Source organism: Mus caroli, chromosome 15 (assembly GCF_900094665.2).
Source record: "Mus caroli chromosome 15, CAROLI_EIJ_v1.1, whole genome shotgun sequence".
Classification (NCBI taxonomy): Eukaryota; Metazoa; Chordata; class Mammalia; order Rodentia; family Muridae; genus Mus; species Mus caroli.
In genome coordinates, this window is record NC_034584.1 from 12998529 (window position 1) to 13023757 (window position 25229).

Consider the following 25229-nt stretch of genomic DNA (forward strand, 5'->3'; position numbering starts at 1 on the left):
AATAAAGACATTACTGCTTGAAAATTACTTTTCTAGAACTTAGAATAAAAGAATGAAGGTATAATATTTCAAATAATGGAAACTTCATTAATAGAAAAATCTCACTCTAACTATTATTTAAGTGTGGATAAAGTGTGTGATTAAAATATCAAAAATCATAATTGAGTAACAAGCAATTGGTTATCATGGTTGGTATACCTGATGGTTTGCATTCCTATCCCAGGCTTTTGTGTGCTCCTTAAACAACATGGGACATTCTTTAATCTTTCTGGAACTTAAATTTCTCATGTACAAACTGAGAAATTTTACCTTTTATGCATTATTTTTCCACTCCACCAATCTATACCTTTTGACAGCATACAATTCAATATGATGAAAATGTCTCTCAATTTAGATCACTTTACTTAAATGGAAATAGAAAATTTGTGTCATCCTAAGTTGAAAGTGAAGGAAGCTATGTTTTTTACTTTGCAGGCACTTATCAGTTTAATTCTCTGGAGTCGGCACCTCTTGGAACTCATCTTGGAAGGATAAAAGCCAATGACCCAGACATGGGGGAGAATGCCGAGCTGGAATATAGCATTTCAGAAGGAGAAGGATCAGACATGTTTGATGTGATCACTGACAAAGATACACAGGAAGGGATCATAACTGTCAAACAGGTGTCTTTTGCCTGTCTTTCTATTTTCTCTAAGTGCTCTTTAGTTTTTTGTTGCTTTTCAGTACAGAGAAAAACAACTCTGGATATACTTTTTATCATCCTCTATTTGCTATCCATCAACCACAGAAAGTAGGAAAACTGATTTTTCTTCAAATAAGTGATACATTGTTCCTGAGAGATGCTGCTGCTCATGCTCAAAGGGCTGTGCATGCAATAGACAAGAATCACACTCATAGTAAACACCAGGGTGCTTGCTGTGTATTTCTCCAATGTATGAACAATAAACACTGATCAATCATGGATATGCCATGCTTTTCTCAAACCTTTCATTGCAAGTGTGATTGTCTATATAAAATAAATGAAAAAAAAAAAAAAAAAAACGATGAAGAACTAAGAGCTAGAATTGACCTTGATACCTCATACCTGGGGATTAGCAGACAAAGTATCAGAGGATGCTCTGTAAGATGTTCTTGTTTGTATATATCTTCCTAATTTTGAATTGAATATTTGAGAATGATCTGCAACAAGATGAAGACCAATACAGTTATCACTCATTATTTTCATGTTTCCCTACTTTATTTCTTTCTTTTAATAAATACTCATGTTGATAAAATATAAAATTTATTCTAGATGTATGTTTTAGTCACTCTTCTGATTTAATAATATTTAGCTTAAATAATGCTACAATTTAATCAGTATTGATTTAGATAATACTTCATTTAACTGTGCCTAGAAAAATTGGAGTGAATTACCAAATGGATGTCAGTTTATTTTGCGTTCCAGGAGAGTTATCTTGTATAAGCATAAAGAGAATGCACAAGGTCATTGTTCAAAATGACTAAGCCATAATTAGCGTAGTTACTTAGCACTACTTGATAATAAATTTTAAAATGTTTTTAAACATTCATATTGTCAACGATTGCTATCTTCAGATATATCCTAACATTTGTTACTTTCTTTAAACTCAGAATTTAGATTTTGAAAAGAAAATGTTGTACACTTTAAGAGTAGATGCAAGTAATACCCACCCTGATCCTCGATTCTTACACCTTGGACCTTTCAAAGACTCAGCCATGGTTAAGATATCTGTGGAAGATGTAGATGAGCCCCCTGTGTTCAGTAAGCTCTCTTACTTGATGGAAGTGGATGAAGATGTGAAGGAGGGGAGCATCATCGGACAAGTCACAGCATATGACCCAGATGCCATGAACAACATAATAAAGTAAGAACCTGAAAAGCATGTATCTATTTGTGTAAACATTCAATCAATTTTAATACTTATGTAAAATTTGAGTCATATTATTATGCACGGTGAGTCACAGCAATAAATACATCCTAAAGATCCATCTAGAGATCACCTCTGGTCTCTTCTGATTGCTCCAAAAATTAGGCACCGTGTGAGTCTTAGAACCACATAAGGTAGATGATATTATGACACTGTATCAAAAGTAATAGTACTAAAACACTGGGCATTTAGGTAATTTCTCTATGGCAGAAAAACTAGTATCTAAAAATATAGACAGGATGTCAATTTTAGACTCAGACACAGATTCTCATCTCCTAATTGTTAATGTTAATTGCCTCTATGCCTTATAGTATAAATTTAAATTTTTAGTAAATACATTTAAAAACACAAGAGATTATGTAAATAGCTAAATATCTGATGATTTATACTAAAATATGTACAATAAATATCTAAAATAAATATCTGGAACAGAAACTTTGTACTAACTTCTTTATAAATATTTGTAGAAAAATACTCTGTTAAAGTAGACAATAAAATACTACATAACAAAATGTTAAAGTATTATCAATTAGTAAGGCATAATATTTTCCAAACTTGATCAGTTGATTCTCCATTTAAGAAAGCAGTGTTTCTAAAATTTAAATATTTTTATAAACATTGATTAATAAATATACAAATAGATTTGCCTCTGTCTTTATGAGTTCATATGTGCCATGCTTAGTTAGTTCTGAGGGTCTTGTTCTCTTGACCTCCCTTTTCTCTCTCTCCCTTCTGAGTGTTTCAATTTTTTTAAGGATTAGAAATTTTTAAAAATTAGTGTTATTTATTCCATTACTTCATGATAATTATTAGACAATTTTATCATCTATAGATGCTCTGTCTCAAATTAAATGTTAAGAAGTTTTTCTTCTGATTCAAATCCTTAACAGTTTTGCCCATATAGAATTAGTTTCAAATAAATTATTAAACTCTTTAACATTTGAAGATGGAATTTGCCTTTTCTATGCTAATCAAACAAATAAAATTATGTAATTTCAAATAGTTTCAATTACTGTCAATTCCAAATATCAGTAGACTCTAAACAGCATAGCAATGATTCAAAAAAGAAATCAGCCAAGTGAAAACCAAAAATAACCATAATCAATCTCATTTTTGGACATACAGAGAGAAGGATGAGGAGTTTTCTTGCATGTGCATATTAGGGTATATATGCACATCCATGTCTTGTGTCTGACTTCTCAGTGTGTTTCCCTCTCACTTTTGAGATGGTATTTCTCATTGAATGTGGATTTTTGACAATTTGTGTATTTGAACTATTCAGCAAGTCCTCAGGATTACATACTGTCCCCAACCCTCATAGTGCTGAATTTATAGCTATGTGCCTGCCTTTTAGTTTGATGGTAGTGATTGAATTCAAGTCATCATTTTGCTCTCTAGACACTGTAACAAATGAGCCTAGGCCATGGTGCAGATATTTGGGTTAATTTTTACATACTTAACACATATTAGTATTGTATCCAGCATAAGGTATCGTGTTAAATATATTTTTATACATGAAAGTCCTTTAAAACTTTATCTTGATAGTTCTGCTCTTTAGCCAAATTATATATGGTGTTTAAAAAATATTTACTATGATTTAAAATACTAGTTAAAAATATGTAAATATATTTCTAATGTGATTGAGTTAATAATTCATATAGATGAATGGTATTCATATAGGGGTAGGTATTTGTGGGATGATATAGAAAATATGAGACATACATACAATACTTTTATACTGATATTATTTATGAATTCATTTATATTTTACTGTGTATGAGTTTAGCATGTGTATTATTCAGGGTTCTCTAAAGGAACATAAGCAACAGAAAAAATTTGGGATTATACACACAAACAAACATATATACATACATACCATATATACATACATACATACATACATACATACATTACATACGGCATTTATCTGAGAAGCTTACAGGCTATGGATCAGCTAAGCCAACACTTGTTTCCTATGATAAGAATGTTCAAGTATTCAGTGAGGGTGTGGGGTTGAGAGGGGAGCCTCCCAGCTCAGAGAGGGTAGTGGCAGGGGCACAGAGTAGGACTCTGGTGTGGCTTTAAAGTCTGAAGATCTCTGGATTTTCTAACTCTCTAACTGTACTGAAATGCTGATGATAACCTATAAAAATCCTGGAAACTTGCTCCTTCTGAGTAAAAAGCTGATTTAGGCAATTGACACCTGTAGCCTAACAGCGAAGTATTAAGTAATGTGGCATTTGCTCTATCTCAGCAGAGACTGTAAGACTAACTTTCAGCCTGCTATGTTGAAAAGTGATTATAGCACTTATTCCTAAATTGTAAAAAGTTTCCTATGAAATCTATCTAAGAAGAAAGGAGGAAAGATCTTAAGCAGGGAAAGGGGAAAAAATTTCTAAATGGAAAAAGGAAAAAAAAAATCTCTTCTTCTCTTTCTCTTTGTCCTTAGTACTTATACATCTTTCAGAACACATGATCACATGTTAAAAAGTTCATCACATTTTCACAAAATATCAAATAATAAATTGAATTAGAAGTCTACAACAGAGAATGTTTATATGCATATCAATTAGTAATTATCTCACTAAACGTGTATCATCTGTCATAGCTCCACAGGTTCAGTGAAATTCGAAAACCATAACTAAGTTATTAGTGAAGCTTTGTATAGATAAGCCCAGTCAATATTTTATTTTCTGTCCTAGAACCTATGATAAATCGTTAGATCCCTTTTTATGACCTTTGGTTAATTGTTTTACAAACTCTTGATATGTGCTCTGAGTAGGAGAAAGTTTGGTTTACTACCTTACAGAAATTAACTGGTGACACATGAAATACTGAAAGAGTTCTCATTGTACTTTTCACTATCAGTAAAGGATCTAATAGCAGTCCCACTATAAAAGAGCTTAATGATCACTGATATAATTTTAAAAATTCTTATAGGATCACCATTAGGACTTAAGTCATCTATTTGTCTATATATCATTACTATAATACAGTATATCTTCATAGATCTGCTCAAAAGGGATGGGCTAATGCATAGTGATTGTTATGTATGTTTATAATAACAGGAAAAATATTAGCAGAAATAATTAATAATAACAGGAAATAATTAATAATAACAGGGAAAATAGCAGAAATAATTCTCCTTGGCCTTGTCAATGAGAGCAAATCTGTCATGGATTATATTATAATCTGAAGCACACCATCTCAGGAAGATCATCTGCTAGTTATTACCTTGTCTTATTATGGCTCCTGACATCCATTAATTGTTCAGTCCAATAGTTAGATGTCTCATCTGGTCTTCAGTATGAATGGAAATCCCCAAGAAGTAGGCTATAATGTCAATGAAGGAACAGACTTGCCAGCTAAGGGTGAGGGAAATCAGAGAAAGAAATAATAAGAATAACATAGAGGTAGAGAGAGATCTGTGAGGGAGACAGGAAAGGGAGGGAAAAAGTGGGATAGGTTCAGATACTGGAGGATATGGGGGAAGTACAGAGGGTCAGAAATTTGAAAGGAGAGTTTTAGCAGTGGGGAGGGGTAACTGGAGGTAGCCACTAGAATTTCCCAGATGCCAGGGACCTAAGAGATTCCTAGGACCCAACAGGAAAGACAGTAGCCAAATACCCAGCTAAGGGGAGAGAGAACATGTAGAGACCATATCCAGTGAATAGGAATAGAACCTGTTTGAGGGAAAGAACCACCCACCCACCTAAAAAATATTGATCCAGAATTCCTCCTGTCAAAAGGAAGTACAGGGACAAAGAGTGGAGCAGAGATTGAAAGAAAGGCCATTGAGAGACTGCCCCACCTGGGGATCCATCTCATACACAGATAACAAGCCCAGACACTTTTGGTGATGCCAAGAAAGCACTTGCTGATAGGAGCATGGTATTTCTGACTAATATAGATGCAGATGCTCACAGCCAACGATCAGACTGAGCATGGGGACCCCCAATGGAGGAGTTAGGGCAAGGACTGAAAAAGCTGAAGGGGTTTGCAACTCCATAGGAAGAACAATATCAACCAACAAGACTCCCACTCCCCCAAAGCTCCTAGGGACTAAACCACCAACCAAAGAGTACACATGAGAGGACCCATGGCTCCAGCTGTAATAGAGGATTACCTTATCTGACATCAATTAGAGGGGATCAGTTTGGTCCTGTGGAGGCTAGATGATCCGAGGTAGAGGAATGTTAGGACACTGAGGCAGGAATGGGTATGTGGATGGGGGAGCACACTCATAGAGGCAGGGGGAGGGAATAGGCTTGTGGAGGGGAAACTGGGAAGGAGGATAACATGTGAAATGTAAATAAATTAAATTACCAATTAAAATAAGAATTAGATATCCCTGAAAAGGAAATGCTAGATATTCCCTGGTTTAGTGTTGATGAAGTGAAGACTGTAAGTCTTGGGGAACTGCAATTTTAGACTGGTTACACTGAGAAACTTGATCTTCCAAAATGGGAAGGCCCAGAAGACATGCCTTTCACTAATTCAGTAAGACACAAAATGGAAAAGTGGATACCAACATATTTGAAGAGTTTCTTTGTCACCCATTTCCTTGTTACAGACCTTAGAGACATGGAAGCTCCTTCTCAGTTAGATGAATTAAATGTAATGGGTTTAATGCACGCCCCTGCAACCTGTACCCCTTCAATCTCTCCCACATGCCTGTAGCTTGGTCACATGGCACTACTGAATTGCCAAAGGCAAAATGATCATAGCTATTGTAATGCATAGCATGAGCAAAGAAATATTCAGAACGATCCAAAATGAGCAGCACAATTTGGTGGTTTTTATGGTGGCATGAATCATATGGCCCTTTGCTGCTTAATTAATCACTATGTTTCCATACATGAAAGAGATAAGAAGCCCACTACATTTTGTTTGATATGCACAACCAGAAACATTCACAAGCAAATGACAGAAAGTTTATATTGGATCATGGACAAAAGGAAACTCAACCATGTGAAGTAATTTACTTGAGCCAGTGTGAAGATCCAGAATCACTTGAATGAAATGATTGTCAGGTTTCCCTGAGGAAGGGTCTTGTTAAAATCCCTCAGAGTTTTACTGATAAACTTTCTCCAATCCTTCCCCCAAAGGAACATATGGGCTTCCTCAGAGATAATTGTACACCTGGTGATGTGTTTATACAAAGATCAAGAGAGATAAAGGGATATGTTCTATGGAGGTGAGGTGAGGTATGGGGGAAGAGTGTATCTTAGCAGGCCCATGCAGAGGCATCCCTTCCCCCTGAAGGACCAGCCACATGATGGTGTAGAATGTTACAGTATAGAATAGTTTATTCAGGGAATGGAAAGGGGATTTAAGAGGGTCGTAGAGGCAGAGAGAGAGAGAGAGAGAGAGAGAGAGAGAGAGAGAGAGAGAGAGAGAGATTAGAGAAGTAGACGCCAGCCATGAACACTTGGAGAGAAGGAGGAAGGGAGTAGGGAAGGGAGGGGTAAGGGAAGATCCCAAGAGAACAAGAGAGAGCAAGAGAGGGAGGAGGGGCCAAGCAGACCCTTTTATAGTGAGTTAGTCCTACCTGGCTGTGGCCAGGAAACTTTGAGGAGGAGCATACCTGGCTGTTGTCAGGTAACTGTAGGTGTAGTTTAGATGGAATGCTAACACTGGGGGATGGGAACAATCACCTACTGAACCTTGGTTCTGAATTGATGCTGTTTTCTGGGGACCCCAAGAAACACTGTGAGCCCCCTCCCCAGTTACAGTAGAGGCTTATGTTGTTAAGAGAATTAATAGAGTTTTATGTGAAATCTGATTCACAGTAGGACCAGTGTGTCTCTAATCATTTCCTGTGGTTATATTCTCAGTGTTAGAATGTGCAGTTTGGCTAGATATATTTAGAAGATGGTAGAAGATGTGTCCTTACCTGTACAATGACACATCATACACTTAGAAAAATCAAAGGAAGCTTTTTGAGTTGTCTTTGCCAGGAAAAATAATGAATCCCAAACACTCACATCCTTGGAGGAATAGTAAAATATCAGTGTTTTCATCAAGGACTTGGAAAATATAGGGCTAGTGGTTCCCACAACATCTTTTTAACTCTCCTGCTCTGGCCAGTACAGAAGACATATTGACCATAGAGAATGACAGTTGACTCTAAGAAACTCAATAAATCAATGAACTCCAGTTGCAGTGGCTGTACCAGATGTGATGTTGTAACTTGAGCAGACTAATATGTTTCTGATACATGATATATAGCTATTGATTTAGAAAATATGTTTCTTGGTTCCTGAACATAAAGACCATAAGAATCAGTTTGCTTTCAGTTGAAAGGTCAGGAATACACCTTTGCAGTTTTACCTCAAGGATATACTAACTAATCATCCATGTAACATACATTGTTTGGAGGAATCTTGGTGATCAGTTTCTTTTAAAAACATCACATGGTTACACTATATTGATGGCATTATGCTGGTTAACCAAGTCAACAAGTGTTAGCAACAACTTTCAAGTTTCTGGTAACATATGCCTATCAGAGGATGGCTATCCAACAAAATTCAAGACTCTTCTTTTCATTTTTATTGAAAATATATTCTTGACTCATAGCATATATCCTGGCCACAGTTTCCCCTTCTTCTACTTCTCCTAGATCCCTCCAACACCTCCACTCTCCCCCAAATCTATTCCTCTTTACTTGCTCTTCCGAAAACAGCAGGCTTCCTAGAAACAACAGCCAAACAGAATAAAACATCATGAGCTAGGTATTGTCTGACCAATCAAACCATAAAGTAGGATGTGTACAATTGCAATCTTTTATCAAATAAAAATGATATGCACATAAGCATTTTCAGAAGGAATATGAAGAAGTTGCCCAAGTATCTATGGTTTTTACTGCTATGACAATAGTGTCTGCTGCCAAGTCTGCACTCATAGACTCATGGGATATGTCCTATGATGGGTTGACTAAAGAAGTGAAATGTAGGGCCATCCATAAGTGGACAACTATAGCTCTTTCTGAAAAACAAATTGAAAGACACAAGAGAGGAAATTTTCACAATGGACAAAGATGGCAATACATATCGTCATAAATTTTGTTTGAATGAAGAAATGCCCAGATATGTGATTGTTCATTATCCGTGGGATGTAGCCAATAGCTTTACTGGGTGGTCAGGTATTTGGAAAGTGCATGACTAGGAAAATGATGAGAGAGAGGAAGAAGTGTATGGATAGATTTTTCCAAAAATTTGAAAGATGTGAAGATACTTGGGTCTATGTAGTTGTTCAGTAGAACTAACATTAGCAGAGAAGGAATTCAGAATCAGCCAGTTGAGATGACCTGTTTTCTGGACAGCAAACATCATCATAAACTCCTTTATATTCTTGTGATCTACAAAGATGCTTATATAAATAAAACCATATGCATAGTCACACATGTACATATCTCTATCTATCTATCTATCTATCTATCTATCTATCTATCTATCTATCTATCTATCTACCATCTATCTATATTCTTCTAAATTTAGGCATCACATTCTTTTTGTGGTGGTTTTCTTCTGTTTTGTTTTGTTTTTATGCCAGTTATCCAGTCATGTTTGTTTCTATCCTAGGTCTTTGGTCATGACTCCAGCATCTGTGTCCTGCCCATCCAATCAATGTGGAAGGCTGGGTTTCTATTCATGGCATAGGTCTCAAGCTGGACTAGTTATTAGTTGAACACTCATACACTTTCTTGCCAAATTTACCCAAGATTGTTGAGGACCTTCCTTGGCTTGGAGAGGGGTTCTGAGAATGGGCTGTCTGGGAGCATCAAAAAGAAGAACTCTAAGTCAAATCATGTGTCCAAGCTGTCCTATGTTCTGCTTGATACAGCTTTTCCAGTCTGCTCCTATGTTCTACTTTCTCTCTGGATATTTTTTGATTATATTCTGCTTACTTACTAGTCTGAGAACTCTCTGTCCATGTCCTGCTTGCTTGTGTCATTTCTCTCTTTTTAATCCTAAAAAATTATCTGGATAGCTCATCTCCTGCAGAACACAGGTCCTGTCTTTTATTTACATATTAATCTAGTCATTTACATCAGGTTTCCTTTTGATTATCTTATAAATCAGCATCCCAAGACTCCAGGAATTCTTAGAAGACAGCAAGCAAACATTTCTTTTAACATTGCAAAAGAATTCACAGTTCTGTCTACCTTTGTTAAGCACAGATGATAAACTAGTTGGGTGAGATCCTGCCCTGAAATTACCATTTCTGCTACACCTGAACCTAGCCTTGGTCTGTCCTATGCTAGTCCTGAACTGGGGAATCTATCTGCCTTTGTAAGCATAAACAAAAAACTTAGCAGGGTTGGATCTGCAATCACCACTCCTTAAATCTCTTTACTTCCTTCCTTAGAAATGATCTAACAAATCAGCTCACAGCATAGCTGCTTTTGTTCCTTTAGGTTCCTGAAGCCCCTCATATAACTTATATTGCATCCTTATTTTTACATAGTTGAGAAATTATATATTTTACAACTCATGCATTTAGAGCTCTTTCCCATAGCCTTATGGCCTGTCCTGAAGGTCCCAGTGCTTACCATTTGCAGAGACAGAGCCACACCCTTAATTTTGGACTCCTGCTGCTTCTAATTATCATGGAGTCATTAACCTTAACAGGCAGATATGACACAGAAATTAAGAGATCCATTGCGTTCCATCCAATGGACTGTGAGCATCCACTTCTGTGTTTGCCAGGCACACAGGGCCCCCAATGGACGAGCTAGAGAAAGTACCCAAGTTGCTGAAGGGGTCTGCAACCCTATAGGTGGAACAACAATATGAACTAACGAGTACCTCCCAGAGCTCTTGTCTCTAGCTTCATATGTAGCAGATGGCCTAGTTGGCCATCATTGGGAAGAGAGGCTCCTTGGTCTTGCAAACTTTATATGCCCCAGTACAGGGGGAACACCAGGGCCAAGAAGTGGGAGTGGGTGGGTAGGGGAATGGGGGAGGGTATGGGGGACTTTTGGGATAGCATTTGAAATGTAAATGAAGAAAATACTTAACTAAAAAAAAGTGCTCCATTGCTGGTGCGTTTTCCAGTAAATATGTACATTATTACACAAACAAGCCTTATGTCCACAGTAGCTGTCAATACTTCTGGAGGCTCACACCAAATGGCCCTCCCAGGAGAAGGAACCATGTCACTCTGTCCCCACAAAGGCCATGCTAGTCTCAGTACAAGATCATTCTGTGGCAGGACAAATTGTAGGTTGAAGATTTTGTGGCAGGTGGGTAGCTCAATCCCTCCATTGGAATTCTTGCCTGGTTACAGAAGATGGCTGGTTCAGTCTTCATATACTCCATTTCTAGGAGTCTTACCTAGGCTCTCTCTCATAGACTCCTAGGTGTTCTCTGAGAGTTCACTCTACCAGGTTTCTAGCTCATCCCAAAAATGCTCCCCCGCCCCATTCCAGTTGTCTTTGCCAGTGTTCTCTCCTTCCACTGTTCCTCAACCTGATCACCATTGTTCCCATCCCCACTCTCCTTTCTGACTTCCCCCTGTCTTCCCACCTACTATATTTATTTGATTTCCCGTTTACTTTGACTTTTATGTCTCCTCCTACTTGAGAATGCTTTCTTATTTAGATCCCCTGGGTCTGTGGATTTACATTACTTAACAGCTAATATCACTCATATATGAGCACATACCATGCATTTCTCTCTTGAGTCTGGGTTACCTCACTTAGTATGATCTTTTCTACTTCCACCCATTTGCCTCCAAATGTCATAACATCGCTGTCTTTAACAGAGGAGTAACACACCATTGTGTCAATGTATCATGTTTTCTTTACGCATTCTTTGGTTGAGGGATACTTAGGTTGTTGGGAGTTTCTGGCTATTATGAATAAAGCTGCTATGAACATAGCTGAGAAAGTTTCCTTGTTGTATGCTGGCATGTCTTTTGTATATATGTCCAGTTTTATAGTAAGTAAAAAATATTTTATGCTCCACCCAGTCACTATCAGTCATATTTTCACCTTTCTATTAAATGCTGTTTTTCAATAAAATACCATAGGTTTGTGCTATATTCTAAAATGATAGACTCATTATTTATAGTTATACTGTTAATGATGATTTCCAATCTCTACATGCCTTCATACAATTTTCTGTATTAATAATGCACTGCAAGTAATACATTATTCATGAACCTTTATAATTTTGAATATTTCTAAATTTATATCCTAAATATAGTAACTCAAAGGGATGTTTCTGCTTAAAAGGCTGACAATAGAGTGTACATACTTTTTTCATTGTTAGTGACATATTTGTAAGTTTCCAGTTCTTGTCAAAACTCAGGATTTTTGTTGGGGGGGGAGATTGGATTTTTTTTTGAGGGGGGGAGATTCAGATGTTGTTTCTAAATCCTAAATCCTCAAGAATTATGATGTTCTTTCAATTATATCACCACACCTGCCAACAAATAAAACTGTACCTGCAAATAGAAAACAGCAAAATCCACCAAAATGCAAAATGTAATGAGATCTTCTTTAGATCTCCAATGAGCAGGAAGAAAAATCAACAACAAATCAACAAAGATTAAGGGAGTGAATCTGAATCCCAAAACGGAGAGAATAAAATCAGCATCAAAAACACATTCTGAAGGGAAGTGGAGGAATTATTTCATACCCACTACCCAGCAAAATCTGTGCATCAAGCCTATTGGCTTAAATACATGTGCTCCTGGCCACATGAATTGACTGTCACAGTTAGCAGATGCTGCCACCTCTACTTCACCTCATTAATCATTCTGGATCTCTCAAATTCTAACTGGTTATAATTTTATGCATTTTTGTAAGAACATCTTGTCGCAATCCACACCTATTTTATGTTCAGCAGTTTTAAAGTTCAGTGAATTTATATATATATATACATATACATATATATGTATATATATATGTGTGTGTGTGTGTGTGTGTGTATGTATAAGAAATTCAGTTGCTTTCAATTAAAAGTAAGTAGCAAAACAAACTTATTGGCAAGGGATTGAGTTTAGCACCAGTAAAGGGCGCACATTGCAAGTTGAGCTGTACCGAATCCATGGGAAGATCAATACACAGAGGGTGTCCCAGATTTCTTCTTTTACAACATTGTGAGGGGAAAAAAAAAATCTAGTCAGATGTGGTGCTTGAAGTTTAATCCTGAGACACGGGTAGCTATATAAAAAACAACATATAGCTTTATATGAGGATCACAAATATGAAGTCATTTTGGATTAGATAGTTCTATATACATTGTGGAGGCCAGAGATGCCCTGAGACCGTGTCTATCTGAAAATAATAATGGTGGTCAGAAAAATAAAATGATTACTTTCTGTATATTGTTTTCATTATGTTTTGTGAAACTAAAAGTAGTTTCATTAAATAGTCAACATCCATTTCAATCATGAACATGGTGTTTTCACTGTACACAGTTGTGAGAAACACATTTCTGGAAAGAATTACCCTATGAAGAAAAAAGAAGAAAAGCATATTCTGTGTACACTGACCTAATAAAATGAGGTAGAATTTGACATAGTGACACAACCACTAGCTGTTTCATCTATAATTGGTTCCTCTATGGATTGCATATTAAAAGACTCAAGATTTTATTAATATGTTTAATGTTTGATTGTACAACATAAAATTAAAGCAATAAATTTTTGAGCTCAGAGTTGACAAGTGAGTTACATTGTGTGCATTTTGATTTTTATGTCACCCATCTAAGGGTATACTTTCTTTTCAGGTGTCATTCCCACAGAAATTTTATGCAAGTAGTCTGTTTCAGATAGTTGCTCAAAATTCAGTGAAGGCAAATCAATAAAATACTATTGATTTTATAAACCATTTACTAGGACACAGAAATGACTTTTCTTCAGTGTTAGGTGTTTAATGCCTTTTTCCTGGTCATTTGTGGTAATTCAATGTACTTATTATTAATTGGTAACTCACAATGTTCTAATTCTGTGTTGAAAATAGAACTTGGCTGCTATGTGAAAGAATATTATCTCTGGGCTTTGACAATTCATGGGACATCATTTTTGCTGAGGGGAATATCTAAAAATAGAGTAGGGAGTTTGCGTTGTTAATGATAAAAAGTGAGCTTATTTCCAAATTGTCAAAACGATTCTCCTCTGTGAATTCATAACCTGAAAAGCATGACTGCTGAAGGGTAAACCAAGTAGAGGCCTGGCAAGGGATCACAACTCCTTTTGGTCCCTGATAAGATAGAAGTGATTCAGTCTGTAACTTTTATATTAGAATGATTGATTTTCATCAGAGTCCTTATATTAATTTCTAGAGAAAAGCTAATGTATACAAAAGGCTTTTTTTTTCCTCTTCATGTCCATCATTACAAGTAGTGGGAAAAATATTACAAGACTATTTTAGACATAATCAGACAATGGCTAACTATTGGCCTTTCCCACCAAGGAAGAAACAAATATACAGGTAAACATTGTGAATTACATTTTATTCAATACAAATATGTTGTTTATATCATTTTGATTTAATTTACCTGATCTCACAAGTCAGAACACTTGATAAAAATTAAGGAAGACATGGAAATTTGAAAAAAAAAAAGACAAAACAACACATTTTTATATAATGCTATATCTCCCATTTAGCCATACTTTGAAAATTCATATTGATGACTGAGGTGATCCATTCAGTAATTAGCAGTAATATCTTGTAGGTATAGAGGTAATTCCAGAACCTGGGAGATAAGTGTTAATAAGATAATAGTTTTGTGGTGTGCCTCAGCTACACAGGGAGTTCATTGGAAACTCAGGCTCCCTGAAATTCTGTCTCCAAACCACACTAAAACAATAACAGCAAACAAACAAACAAACAAAAAGTAGTAAATAAATATGCAGCTACATAATTATTGTCCTTGGTTTTTAGCCTTTTATCCTTCTCAGATGTAGGTGTTCATATTTCTAAGAGTCTCAAAAACTGTAATGCAGCAATATTGAAAACACTGAAATAACAACCTCATAAGTTAGAGTCAAATTTGGCAAGTACTCGCATACATTGCATTAAACTGGTAAAACTACATCCACAAACTGAGTTTGCAAGGATAAGAAATGTCTTGATGGTTGAGAACACTGCCCTTTCAGTCTGTTCTCAGCATCAGTCTGGCAGGATTTAATCTTCTATCTGTAACTCCTGTCACAGGGGATCCACTCTCCTCTTCTGGCCTCTAAATTACCAAGTATGCATGCAGAGCATTAGCATACATGCACACAAAATAGAAATTGTCCTTAAAAGAACTGAACTTCATTACATTCAGTTTCCATCAAGTTTTATAATTCCTATAGCAATAACCAAGAGCGCAATGCTGGGTTCACTGCCTGTACCTTTAGTGCCAGGACTGCAGAGGATGAGTTAGGAGAACTGAAAGTTAGACACCAACCTGGGGTACGTACAAAGAATAGGCCTCAAAAAAATAAGTCCAATATATATGTATATATATATATTAGTATGTGTTTGTTTTGAATTTTATTCTTTTTTATTAGACATTTTCTTCATTTACATTTCAAATGCTATCCTTAAAGCCCCCTATACCCTCCCACCTCCCTGCTCCCCAACCCACCCACTCCAGCTTCCTGATCCTGGCATTCCCCTGTACTGGGGCATATGATCTTCTCATACCAAGGGCCTCTCTTCCCATGGATGGCCCACTAGGCCCTCTTCTGCTACATATGCAACTAGAGACATGACCTCTGGAGGTACTGGTTAGTTAGTTCATATTGTTGTTTCTCCTATAGGGTTGCAGACCCCTTTAGCTCCTTGGGTACTGTCTCTAGCTCCTTCATTAGGGGCCCTGTGTTCCACCCAATAGATGACTGTAAGTCCAATATTTTTAAAGCAAAGGCAGGAATACCTGATCTCAATGGACCGCCTGGGCTAAATGGTGAGTGACCATCCTCGGCTACCTGAAACCCCTGTCTGAAAACAAATACCCAAGCAAGAAGATAAAAATTAAACACACACACACACACACACACACACACACACACACACACACACACACACAGAGAGAGAGAGAGAGAGAGAGAGAGAGAGAGAGAGAAACAAAAGTAAACCACTACAATAAAATAAACAGCACTTTGCAAATCTCCCTAATTTAGCAGATTGCAACATTCTTTTAAGAGTCTTTAAGAAGACACCTAGAAAAATAAGCAGTGCCCTAGCTGACAGTGTGATCTATGTTTATCCTTTGATGCTCTTACTTTTTCTGTCGACTCTACACCACATTCAATGTTCTCAGCGTTACTGGCTTTCATGTTTAATATGGCTTTATTCTAGAACTATTTTAACACTAGGCTATGAAAAATTAAGGAAACCAGGAAGCACTTAATACGCTAAGGTTTACACCGTTACCCATTATACTTATGCAATGCCTCTAAACACACAACCCTGACCTTCGCAAGGGAACAGTTAGAGCTTCAATTTTTTTTCATAATAAATCCATTTGCATAAAACAAAAACAAAACAAACAAACAAAAACGGAAATTCACCATCTTACAACTCACGTTTTTGCCATATCAATTTAAGAATTTCTCGTAACGTTAGGGCATAGAGAATGATATGTTTAATTTCAAACAGGGCTGGATTTACAAGTTTCTTTCCTGTCAGATACTCTGTGGACCGCCATACTGATATGGACCGAGTTTTCAGTATTCACTCAGAAAACGGTTCTATCTTCACTCTGAAACCCCTGGATCGGGAATCATCCCCTTGGCATAACATCACCATTACAGCCACAGAGATAAGTAAGTTGTAGGTATATTTGTGTTTCACCAAATTAACAAATAAATGACAATAATATACTCTTCTGAAATTGCTACAAGATTGGCAATATCTAAGAAAGAAAATGAGTTAGATGTTAGAACTTTGTGTTAATTTTTATTTAAAGATTAACATATAATTCATTTGAAAAGTTTTATATTCTTTTACAAGTAGTTATGGATTTGAATTTCACCTAGCCTGATAAAATTCATGCATGAGCTTATGGGTGCTCTCTATTTTACTTGCTTTTCCTCCACTGTATTTTTCCTCTTTTAATATGTTTTATTTTTGGGACAAGTGATAAAGTTAACATACTTGCCATCTATCCAAATGGGCTGGAGACTAAAGGGAATGGATTGGCCACTAAGTTACTCATGGTGATTGTGGCTTTAAGGTTTCTTTCCTGCAAGGCCCTGAAACCTCACATGAAATTCTTGTTGCAGATAACCCAAAACAAAGTAGCCAAATTCCTGTCTTCATCAGAATCCTTGATATAAATGATCATGCTCCGGAATTTGCCACATACTATGAAACATTTGTTTGTGAAAATGCAAAGTCTGGCCAGGTAATAACGATTACTATGAAGTTTATAAACATGTTTTTGTTTGTTTGTTTTTAGGGCCTTTGGGGGAGGGCATTTTTTGAGACAGGGTTTCTCTGTATAGCCCTGGCTGCCCTGGAACTCACTCTGTAGACCAGGCTGGCCTTGAACTCGGAAAGCTACCTGCCTCTGCTCTTCAAATGCTAGGATTAAAAGTATGCACCACCACTGCAGGGCTATAAACATGTATCTTTAAGAAGGCAGGACTCACTACTTCACTTGCCTGACATTATCTGTTGTTCTTACATATGTTCCTTTTTTTACACTCACTAAAGTCATTATAGTGATCTTTAAAATATGAGTCCCTAAAATAATTTTTCATCGTTGCTATAGGGAAATAAATTCATTTAGAGCATGACCAAAGGCTTTCATATACAGCTATAATTAAGCCGATTTTCAGTTATATTTACTAATGTCTTAAGAATAAAATATTCGAGTATTAATAAACAGTTGTAATTGTGTTTTTATCATGTTTTGCTATAGAGTAGTTCAGAAGAACAAGGAGTGATCTAAATGCTTTGTGTGATTTAATTATTTTTTTTAGTTTAAGTTTAAAATTTAAAGTATTTCTCAATAAGACAGTTAAAAATATGTGGGCATTGCTATTAATCCTCCTACATTTTATTTCTTAATTTTGCCATCTGGAGAGGTACATTTTATGTTTTGTTAAAAAAATTTTCTGATAAATAAACAGGGCCATAATAAATTACAAACAAATCAGGTTGAAACATCAGGACTTTAGCAAAGGCATGGTATTAGTTGAATTAATAAGTTTTTATTAAAGAGGGATGGTTATTAGAAAATGATACACTGAATGAACCCATACACTTCTCTTCAGAGATAATATTCTTTATTGATTAAGTGTTATTTTTATATGAAACTTACTTAGATCCATTAAAATGATTTTATGAAAATTATATATAAGTGTACATTTTTAATTAAATAAAAAATGTAAGCTGAGGATGTGATCCCAATAAGATGTGCTTACTTAAAACGATCTTGAATGAACAACATATTGTTTCTATTTTTCTGGGTTTAATTAATGAATGTGTTTTGGTTTCAGTTGATTCAAACTATAAGTGTCATGGTCATGGATGTGCTTACTTAAAACGATCTTGAATGTACAACATATTGTTTCTATTTTTCAGGGTTTAATTAATGAATATGTTTTGGTTTCAGTTGATTCAAACTATAAGTGTCATGGACAAAGATGATCCTCCTCGAGGACACAAGTTCTTCTTTGAGCCAGTGCCAGAATTTCCTCTAAACCCAAACTTCACAATTATAGACAATAAAGGTAAAGGACATTTATAAAACTATACAGTATAACGTTTTATGAAGAAGAACTGAACTTTAATATGAAGCAAGGTGTGGCACCCTTTGTCAGCCCAGCACCTAGGAAGTGACCTCAGGAACAACGTGTACAAGTTCAATTGCCCATATTAATGAGGTCGATGCTAGCCGGAGCTATATAATACTGTATCTCAAAAACAAAACAAAACAAACAAACAAACAAACAACCACAGAAAGTAAGGGTGTAAGGAAGTGACCAAAGAAGGAGAAAAAGGGAGAAGGAGGGAGGGAAGAAAATGAGTACGGAGATTTTCTTAATAATTTATTTTTCCTCTTCAGATAATACAGCAGGAATTGTAACTCGAAAAGATGGATACAGCCGCAACAAAATGAACACCTACCTACTGCCAGTTTTAATCTTCGACAATGATTATCCTATTCAAAGCAGCACTGGCACACTCACGATCCGTGTGTGCGCATGCGATAACCTGGGGAACATGCAGTCCTGCAATGCGGAGGCTCTGATGCTTGCTGCAGGCCTGAGCACAGGGGCACTCATCGCTATTCTCCTTTGTGTCGTCATCCTGCTTAGTAAGCTGCACATCTCTCTGTTCGGTTCTCCTAACCCCGTGGTCTTTTCCATTGCCTGAATACTGTATATGAAACTGCACATACTTAACATTCTACTAAAATTATTGTGAATGAGAAAAATCATACTACCCCTTTCTTTGTTTTATTGTTTTGTTTTATTGTTTGTTTTTTGGGGGGTTGTTGGTGTTTTTTTGTTTGTTTGTTTGTTTTGGGGTTTTTTGTTGTTGTTTGGCGGCTCACAACCATGTGTAATGGGATCCAATGCCCTCTGCTAGTGTGTCAGAAGAGACCAACATTGTACTCACATAAAATAAATCTTTAAAAAGTATGATAACACAAGTATTACACTTATGGTTCTAATGACCTTTGACATAATGGTTAATTTAAACCTACCCAATCTGCTCAAGTTGGCAATTGTTAAATGATGCACCAGGTGCAAATCTTTCCTTGTGCATTTTCATGTCTGTGTGTACTGGTATAGACTTCACACCTAAACATGCACTCATATGTTCAGACTTGAGGTGAGCATCGAGTGGGTGTCTTTATCCATTATTTTCCAAGTTGTGTGTTGACACTGGACCTCTCACTAAACCTGGAGTTCACAGACTTGTGACACTTGCTGGTTACTAAAGCTCAGGGAACATCCTTTCTCAAATTCCTATACTGGAATTACAGGACTCTATCATCATGTCTGGTCTCGTATGCATCTTCTGGGGATCAGAACTAATAGCCTCATTCTTGTGAAACAAGCCAGTTACCCACTGAGCTGTGTCCCCAATGCCTGAATGATGTTTCTAAAGTGCCTTTGCTGGCAGGTTAATAGCTCTTTTTGCCTTAAATCTCTATTGTAAACTCAGAACCAAGAGTGACCGAAAACATTTTTATGAATAATGTAAAGTATATAGGAATATACCAGACATTAATATAACCGCCTTAAGATACACTCTTCGGAGAACTATTATAAGAAACATACAAAGCAAACAAACACACTAACAAACTAACAAACACTCCACAGCGTTTAAGGTGTCCTTTCGAGAGGGGGCTCACAGATGGCTCACTCAGTGCTTTCCAATCACGTTTCTGTTAGCACACGTTTTATCTAAGCCCACACTAACACAGCAAGGATTTAATTCAATTAAACAGTTGTTTCACTGTAAAGCACTCCAAAACTTATTTCTATCAAGTACTCATCCAAAATACTTACACTTAGGGCAGGAGAACTGGCCAAGTTTATGATCAAATGTTCATGTAGCCTGGCGTCTTTACACTATAAATCCCTTCAAGCTCTCTGGATAAAAATCCCTTTGGCCAGATATTATTATAGGATTTCACTAGGGATTTGACAAAGGGGAGTATAAAATATTCGTTTTGAGTAGCATCATCTGGCTAGTTAAAAAGGGGGAGGGGTACACACTTATGTCACCATTACTGTTCTCTTGGCAACTCCTTTAAAATTGATCTTGGAACTAAATTTTAGGGCAGGGATTTTGTAAATTTTGATCATAGAGACACCTCTGGCACTGTGGTGAATCATATGGGTTTAATTATCATAATATCTTAATTGAGAAGAATGCCTTATTTTGGAGTTCATTTTAGCAATAAGAGGCCCTAGGTCTAATACCAAATTCTATGAAAACAAACACAAAAATAAGTAATAAAAAATCAGTAACAATAATGAATAGTAAAAGAGTGTATAGCCTAACTAAAGAAATATCATAAAGTTTAAAAGTAACCGTCAAATGACAAAATACAAAGTGTTTACGAGTTTGTTTTATTGCTTATATATACTGCTTCAGTAGTTAGGAATATAATGAATAAATAATAAATTCTATTCATACATTGGTGAAAATACTGATGCAATTTCCAAATAGCCTGAATTGTATTACCATACACCAAATATTTATTTTCTACCCATTCAATGAAGCAGCTATTTCTTACCTAGCAGAACAGAGAACTAAATAAGTAGGAATGTCTCCCAGATCCACTTAATTGAAGAATTATAAATTGATACCAGGGAAGCTTACAAGTAGGTTTACTTATCTAGTATTTATATACAACATAGAGAAGGCCAAAAAATTCCACTCATTTAATTTTACATTGCAAAGTAACTCCATTTTTTTTGTTCATTACCCACACTCAGTGAATGTTAAACTATTTCAGTCTTAATTTCTTTATTCTTCTTTTACTAAAACATACAGTGCCATATATTTTAAAACAGGAGTATTTCATTTATTTTTAATACCTGCTGGATGAACCTGAATAAAGGTCAAGTCCCCAAACTCTTTTTGGCGGACTTTATTTGAGATTAACAATGGGCCTGGAGAGCTAATACAGTGGCAGAGTGCTTTTTAACATGCTCAAAGCCCAACACGAAAAAGAATAAAAAAAATAGTACCATGCAATAATGTTAAATCAGAGTTCAAGGAATGCAATGGAAAGTTTGGAGCTAATTTTTTTCTTATTTTCAGTGAATTATGCTTTTCATCTGACTTCTCTTCTGTCCTTTGAGACAATATCTCAGTGTGCAGCCCAGGCTTATGCTCCAGGCTCAAAAATGCTGGAATTACGAACATGCATAATCAAGACCGCCTCAGAAATAATTTTGGCAGAACATTGGATTTCCTATAATAAATGAAATGCATTTTTTCCAGTTTCTCCCCTGTTTAAATAAATTTTTGAGAATTTTCCTGTTTTGATACAATTTTTTTCTTATTTAATAATTTTCTAACAGTATATTTTCATCACATTCTGTTTTATTTGTTTGTCTTTTGAATAAATGAAATGATGGCATGATTTCTAGTATAAATTTAATGATTTAGAGATCATATTGATGTTTTAATTTTAGTGCATTTTATAGGAGTTGGTAACATATTTTTCATACAAAAACACAGATTTAGAAACATAGATTTAGAAATCTGGTACCCAGGGCAAAGGCTGGGCGAGCACATCTTTAGCCTTAACTACTCTAAGGGCAATAGTGAGGAAGGAGACAGGCAGAAGCTTGACGGACAGCCAGTTTAATCAAATAGTGAGCTCCTAGTTCAGTGAGAAACCTGGATTCATAAGACACTGAAAAGCGTTAGTTACTAAGGAAGACCCTCAATGTTAACCTGCAGACCACACACACACACATACACACACACTGAGAGAGAGAGAGAGAGAGAGAGAGAGAGAGAGGAGAGGAGAGAGGTATACATGGGTTTAACATCCTATTGTATTATTAGAAAAATGTTTGTCAAATATATGCATTCAATTTAAATACTGTAATGAGAACAGAGCAGTTTTAATGTATATGGAAGTATTTAATTATATGCATAGTAAAGAACACAAATAATCATCCCATATACAGTCACCAAACCCAGACACTATTGTGGATGCCAACAAGTGCTTGCTGAGAGAGCCTGATATAGCTGTCTCCTGAGAGGCTCTGCCAGTGCCTGACAAATACAGAGGTGGATGCTCACAGCCAACCATTGGACTGAGCACAGGGTCCCCAGTGGAGGAGCTAGAGAAAGGACCCAAGGAGCTGAAGGGGTTTACAACCCAATAGAAGGAACAACAGTATGAACCAACCAGTACTCCCATAGCTCCCAGGGACTAAACCACCAACCAAGGAGTACACATGGAGAGACCCATGGCTCCAGCCACATATGTAACAGAGGTTAAAATTGTTGGACATCAGTGGGAGGAGAGGCCCTTGGTCCTGAGAAGGCTCAATGCCCTAGTGTAGGGGAATGCCAGGACAGGAATGGGAGTGGGTAGGTTGGTGAGCAGGGGGAGGAGGGATGGGATGGGACATTTGGAGAGGAAATGAGGAAAGTGTCTAACATGAAATGCAAATAAAGAAAATATATATTAAAAAAGAAAATATATATAAATAGAATAAAAATTTAAGTTTATTCCCAAATTTGAATATAACTTGTTAGTTATGATGGGCTTCAATAAGAAACATTTTAGTACAAGTTAAACAACTTGAAATTTGAAAATTATGTTCAAGTCTTAGAGTCACATTTCATATTTTTCAGAAAACATTGATAACCATACCATTAAAGAAATTTAAATAAGTCTTTGTACAATATTTAATAAGATAAAATCAGTATTCATATATATGCATATATTATCCAATTAAATATATGAATTGTGAGTGTGCTTATAATAAATATATATATAAGAAATTTATTTATATTCTTCTTTATGAAACTATTTGTGTACATAACCCTAACTTTTATTATTTAAGTAAAATTCACTTTGATGACAACTGAATCATTGATTATTAAATTTGAGGTAAATGTATATTTGGTAAGGATAACATTTCAGTTAATTTTACTTGAGCTAGTATAGTAATTATATATTTTTTCAATGCCAGTCTATAGGCTTTCAAATGTAAATTAGTAACAATTTAATATCTCCATGTCTTTAATTTCTTACCTTTTTATTTTGTTTTTATTTTATCTCAAATGATGCTATGTGTCTCTCTATCGTTCCATGTCTCCAGATGATTCAAACTTGACGTATACTATAATTATGCATATTAACTCTATTCATGGAGTCTCACTATCTCCTCATTTCTTATCAATAGCTCTAATTGTACTGTTTGCTGCATTGAAGAGGCAACGGAAAAAGGAGCCTCTGATCATTTCAAAGGATGACGTCCGGGACAATATTGTGACCTATAACGACGAAGGAGGTGGAGAGGAAGACACACAGGCTTTTGACATTGGCACATTACGGAATCCGGAAGCGAGAGAAGACAGTAAACTTAGAAGAGATGTCATGCCTGAAACCATTTTTCAGATAAGGAGGACTGTACCCCTCTGGGAAAATATTGACGTACAAGATTTTATACACCGGAGACTGAAAGAAAACGACTCAGACCCAAGTGCACCGCCTTACGACTCCCTGGCCACTTATGCCTATGAAGGGAATGATTCTGTAGCCAATTCTCTCAGCTCCTTAGAATCTCTCACGGCTGATTGCAACCAGGATTATGATTACCTTAGCGACTGGGGACCTCGGTTCAAAAAACTCGCAGAAATGTATGGGGGTAATGACAGTGACCGGGACTGAGTCCTATATGACTTCATCATCATTAGTAGAAACAGTATCTTCGATACCAGATTGAGTGGCCTGTGTTGTCCCTTTTTGGAGGAAAATTTTAAAATAACAACTCCAAACAATACATAAGTGTTGTCCTAGTAAGGGTTTGCTTAATCAGTAAGTTTCTGTGAATGAGTATGAATGATATAGATTTTAAAACAGTAATAATAACTTGTTCACCCTCTTTGCCTAATAAGCTTGGAAAAATATATCACATTAATAATCAATAAAAATTCTTGAAAGGCTTTTTGTGCCTTGTCTTAGTATAGGAACTTTATAAATGTTTTCTTAACTGATTGTCAGTCACATATACTATGAAACGAAACATTGTGCAACTGCTTTGTAAATTAATATGAAAGAAAATATACCTAATGAAATAGGAGTGACTATTACTGCCATATTTATTTAGTGGAAAGATGTCTTTGTGTTGATTCACTCATATTTTTATAAATGTATATTTATATTTTTGTATTTTTATGAAATAAACTAATGTTTATAAAAATAAATTTCATTTTATTTACTTCCTTGGAGCAGTTGATCTCACGACAGACGTGTTTTTATCTCTCTGAGAGTAAAACACTCTCTACTCAGGGAAAAGCAGCCGAGCAGTCACTGCATAGGTCGCCGATGTAAAGTGGGATATATCTAGGGATGAGATGTGGTATGAATTGTTGTTTTCTCTGTTTCAATATTTAAGTGTGGACAAATGTTTATTGAACTACTTATGCCTACTCATGGATAGACTATGAGATCAATTTGAAATATAAATTATTATATATGTGGTTGTGGACAATAAACTAAATTTTTGCAAGATTTATCAAACAATGCATTGTATTTGAATAAATGGAGTGTAAGTCATATATGTTTTAAAAAATGACAAAAGCCCCAAATATCAATAATTTTAGAAATAATT

At 35.9% G+C, this 25229-nt stretch overlaps 1 protein-coding gene across 1 annotated transcript in view; it reads left to right on the plus strand.

The window, feature by feature from the left end:
• The window catches only part of Cdh9 (cadherin 9), a 120083-nt gene extending 95748 nt beyond the window's left edge, over positions 1 to 24335 (plus strand). The window contains exons 6-12 of the mRNA XM_021183074.2: positions 475 to 662; positions 1630 to 1883; positions 16582 to 16718; positions 17178 to 17299; positions 18515 to 18632; positions 18968 to 19219; positions 23799 to 24335. Of these exons, the coding sequence (XP_021038733.1) occupies positions 475 to 662; positions 1630 to 1883; positions 16582 to 16718; positions 17178 to 17299; positions 18515 to 18632; positions 18968 to 19219; positions 23799 to 24286 (1559 nt within the window). The 3' untranslated portion in view covers positions 24287 to 24335. The remainder of the gene's footprint in view (positions 1 to 474; positions 663 to 1629; positions 1884 to 16581; positions 16719 to 17177; positions 17300 to 18514; positions 18633 to 18967; positions 19220 to 23798) is intronic.
• Positions 24336 to 25229: the final 894 nt, after the last annotated feature.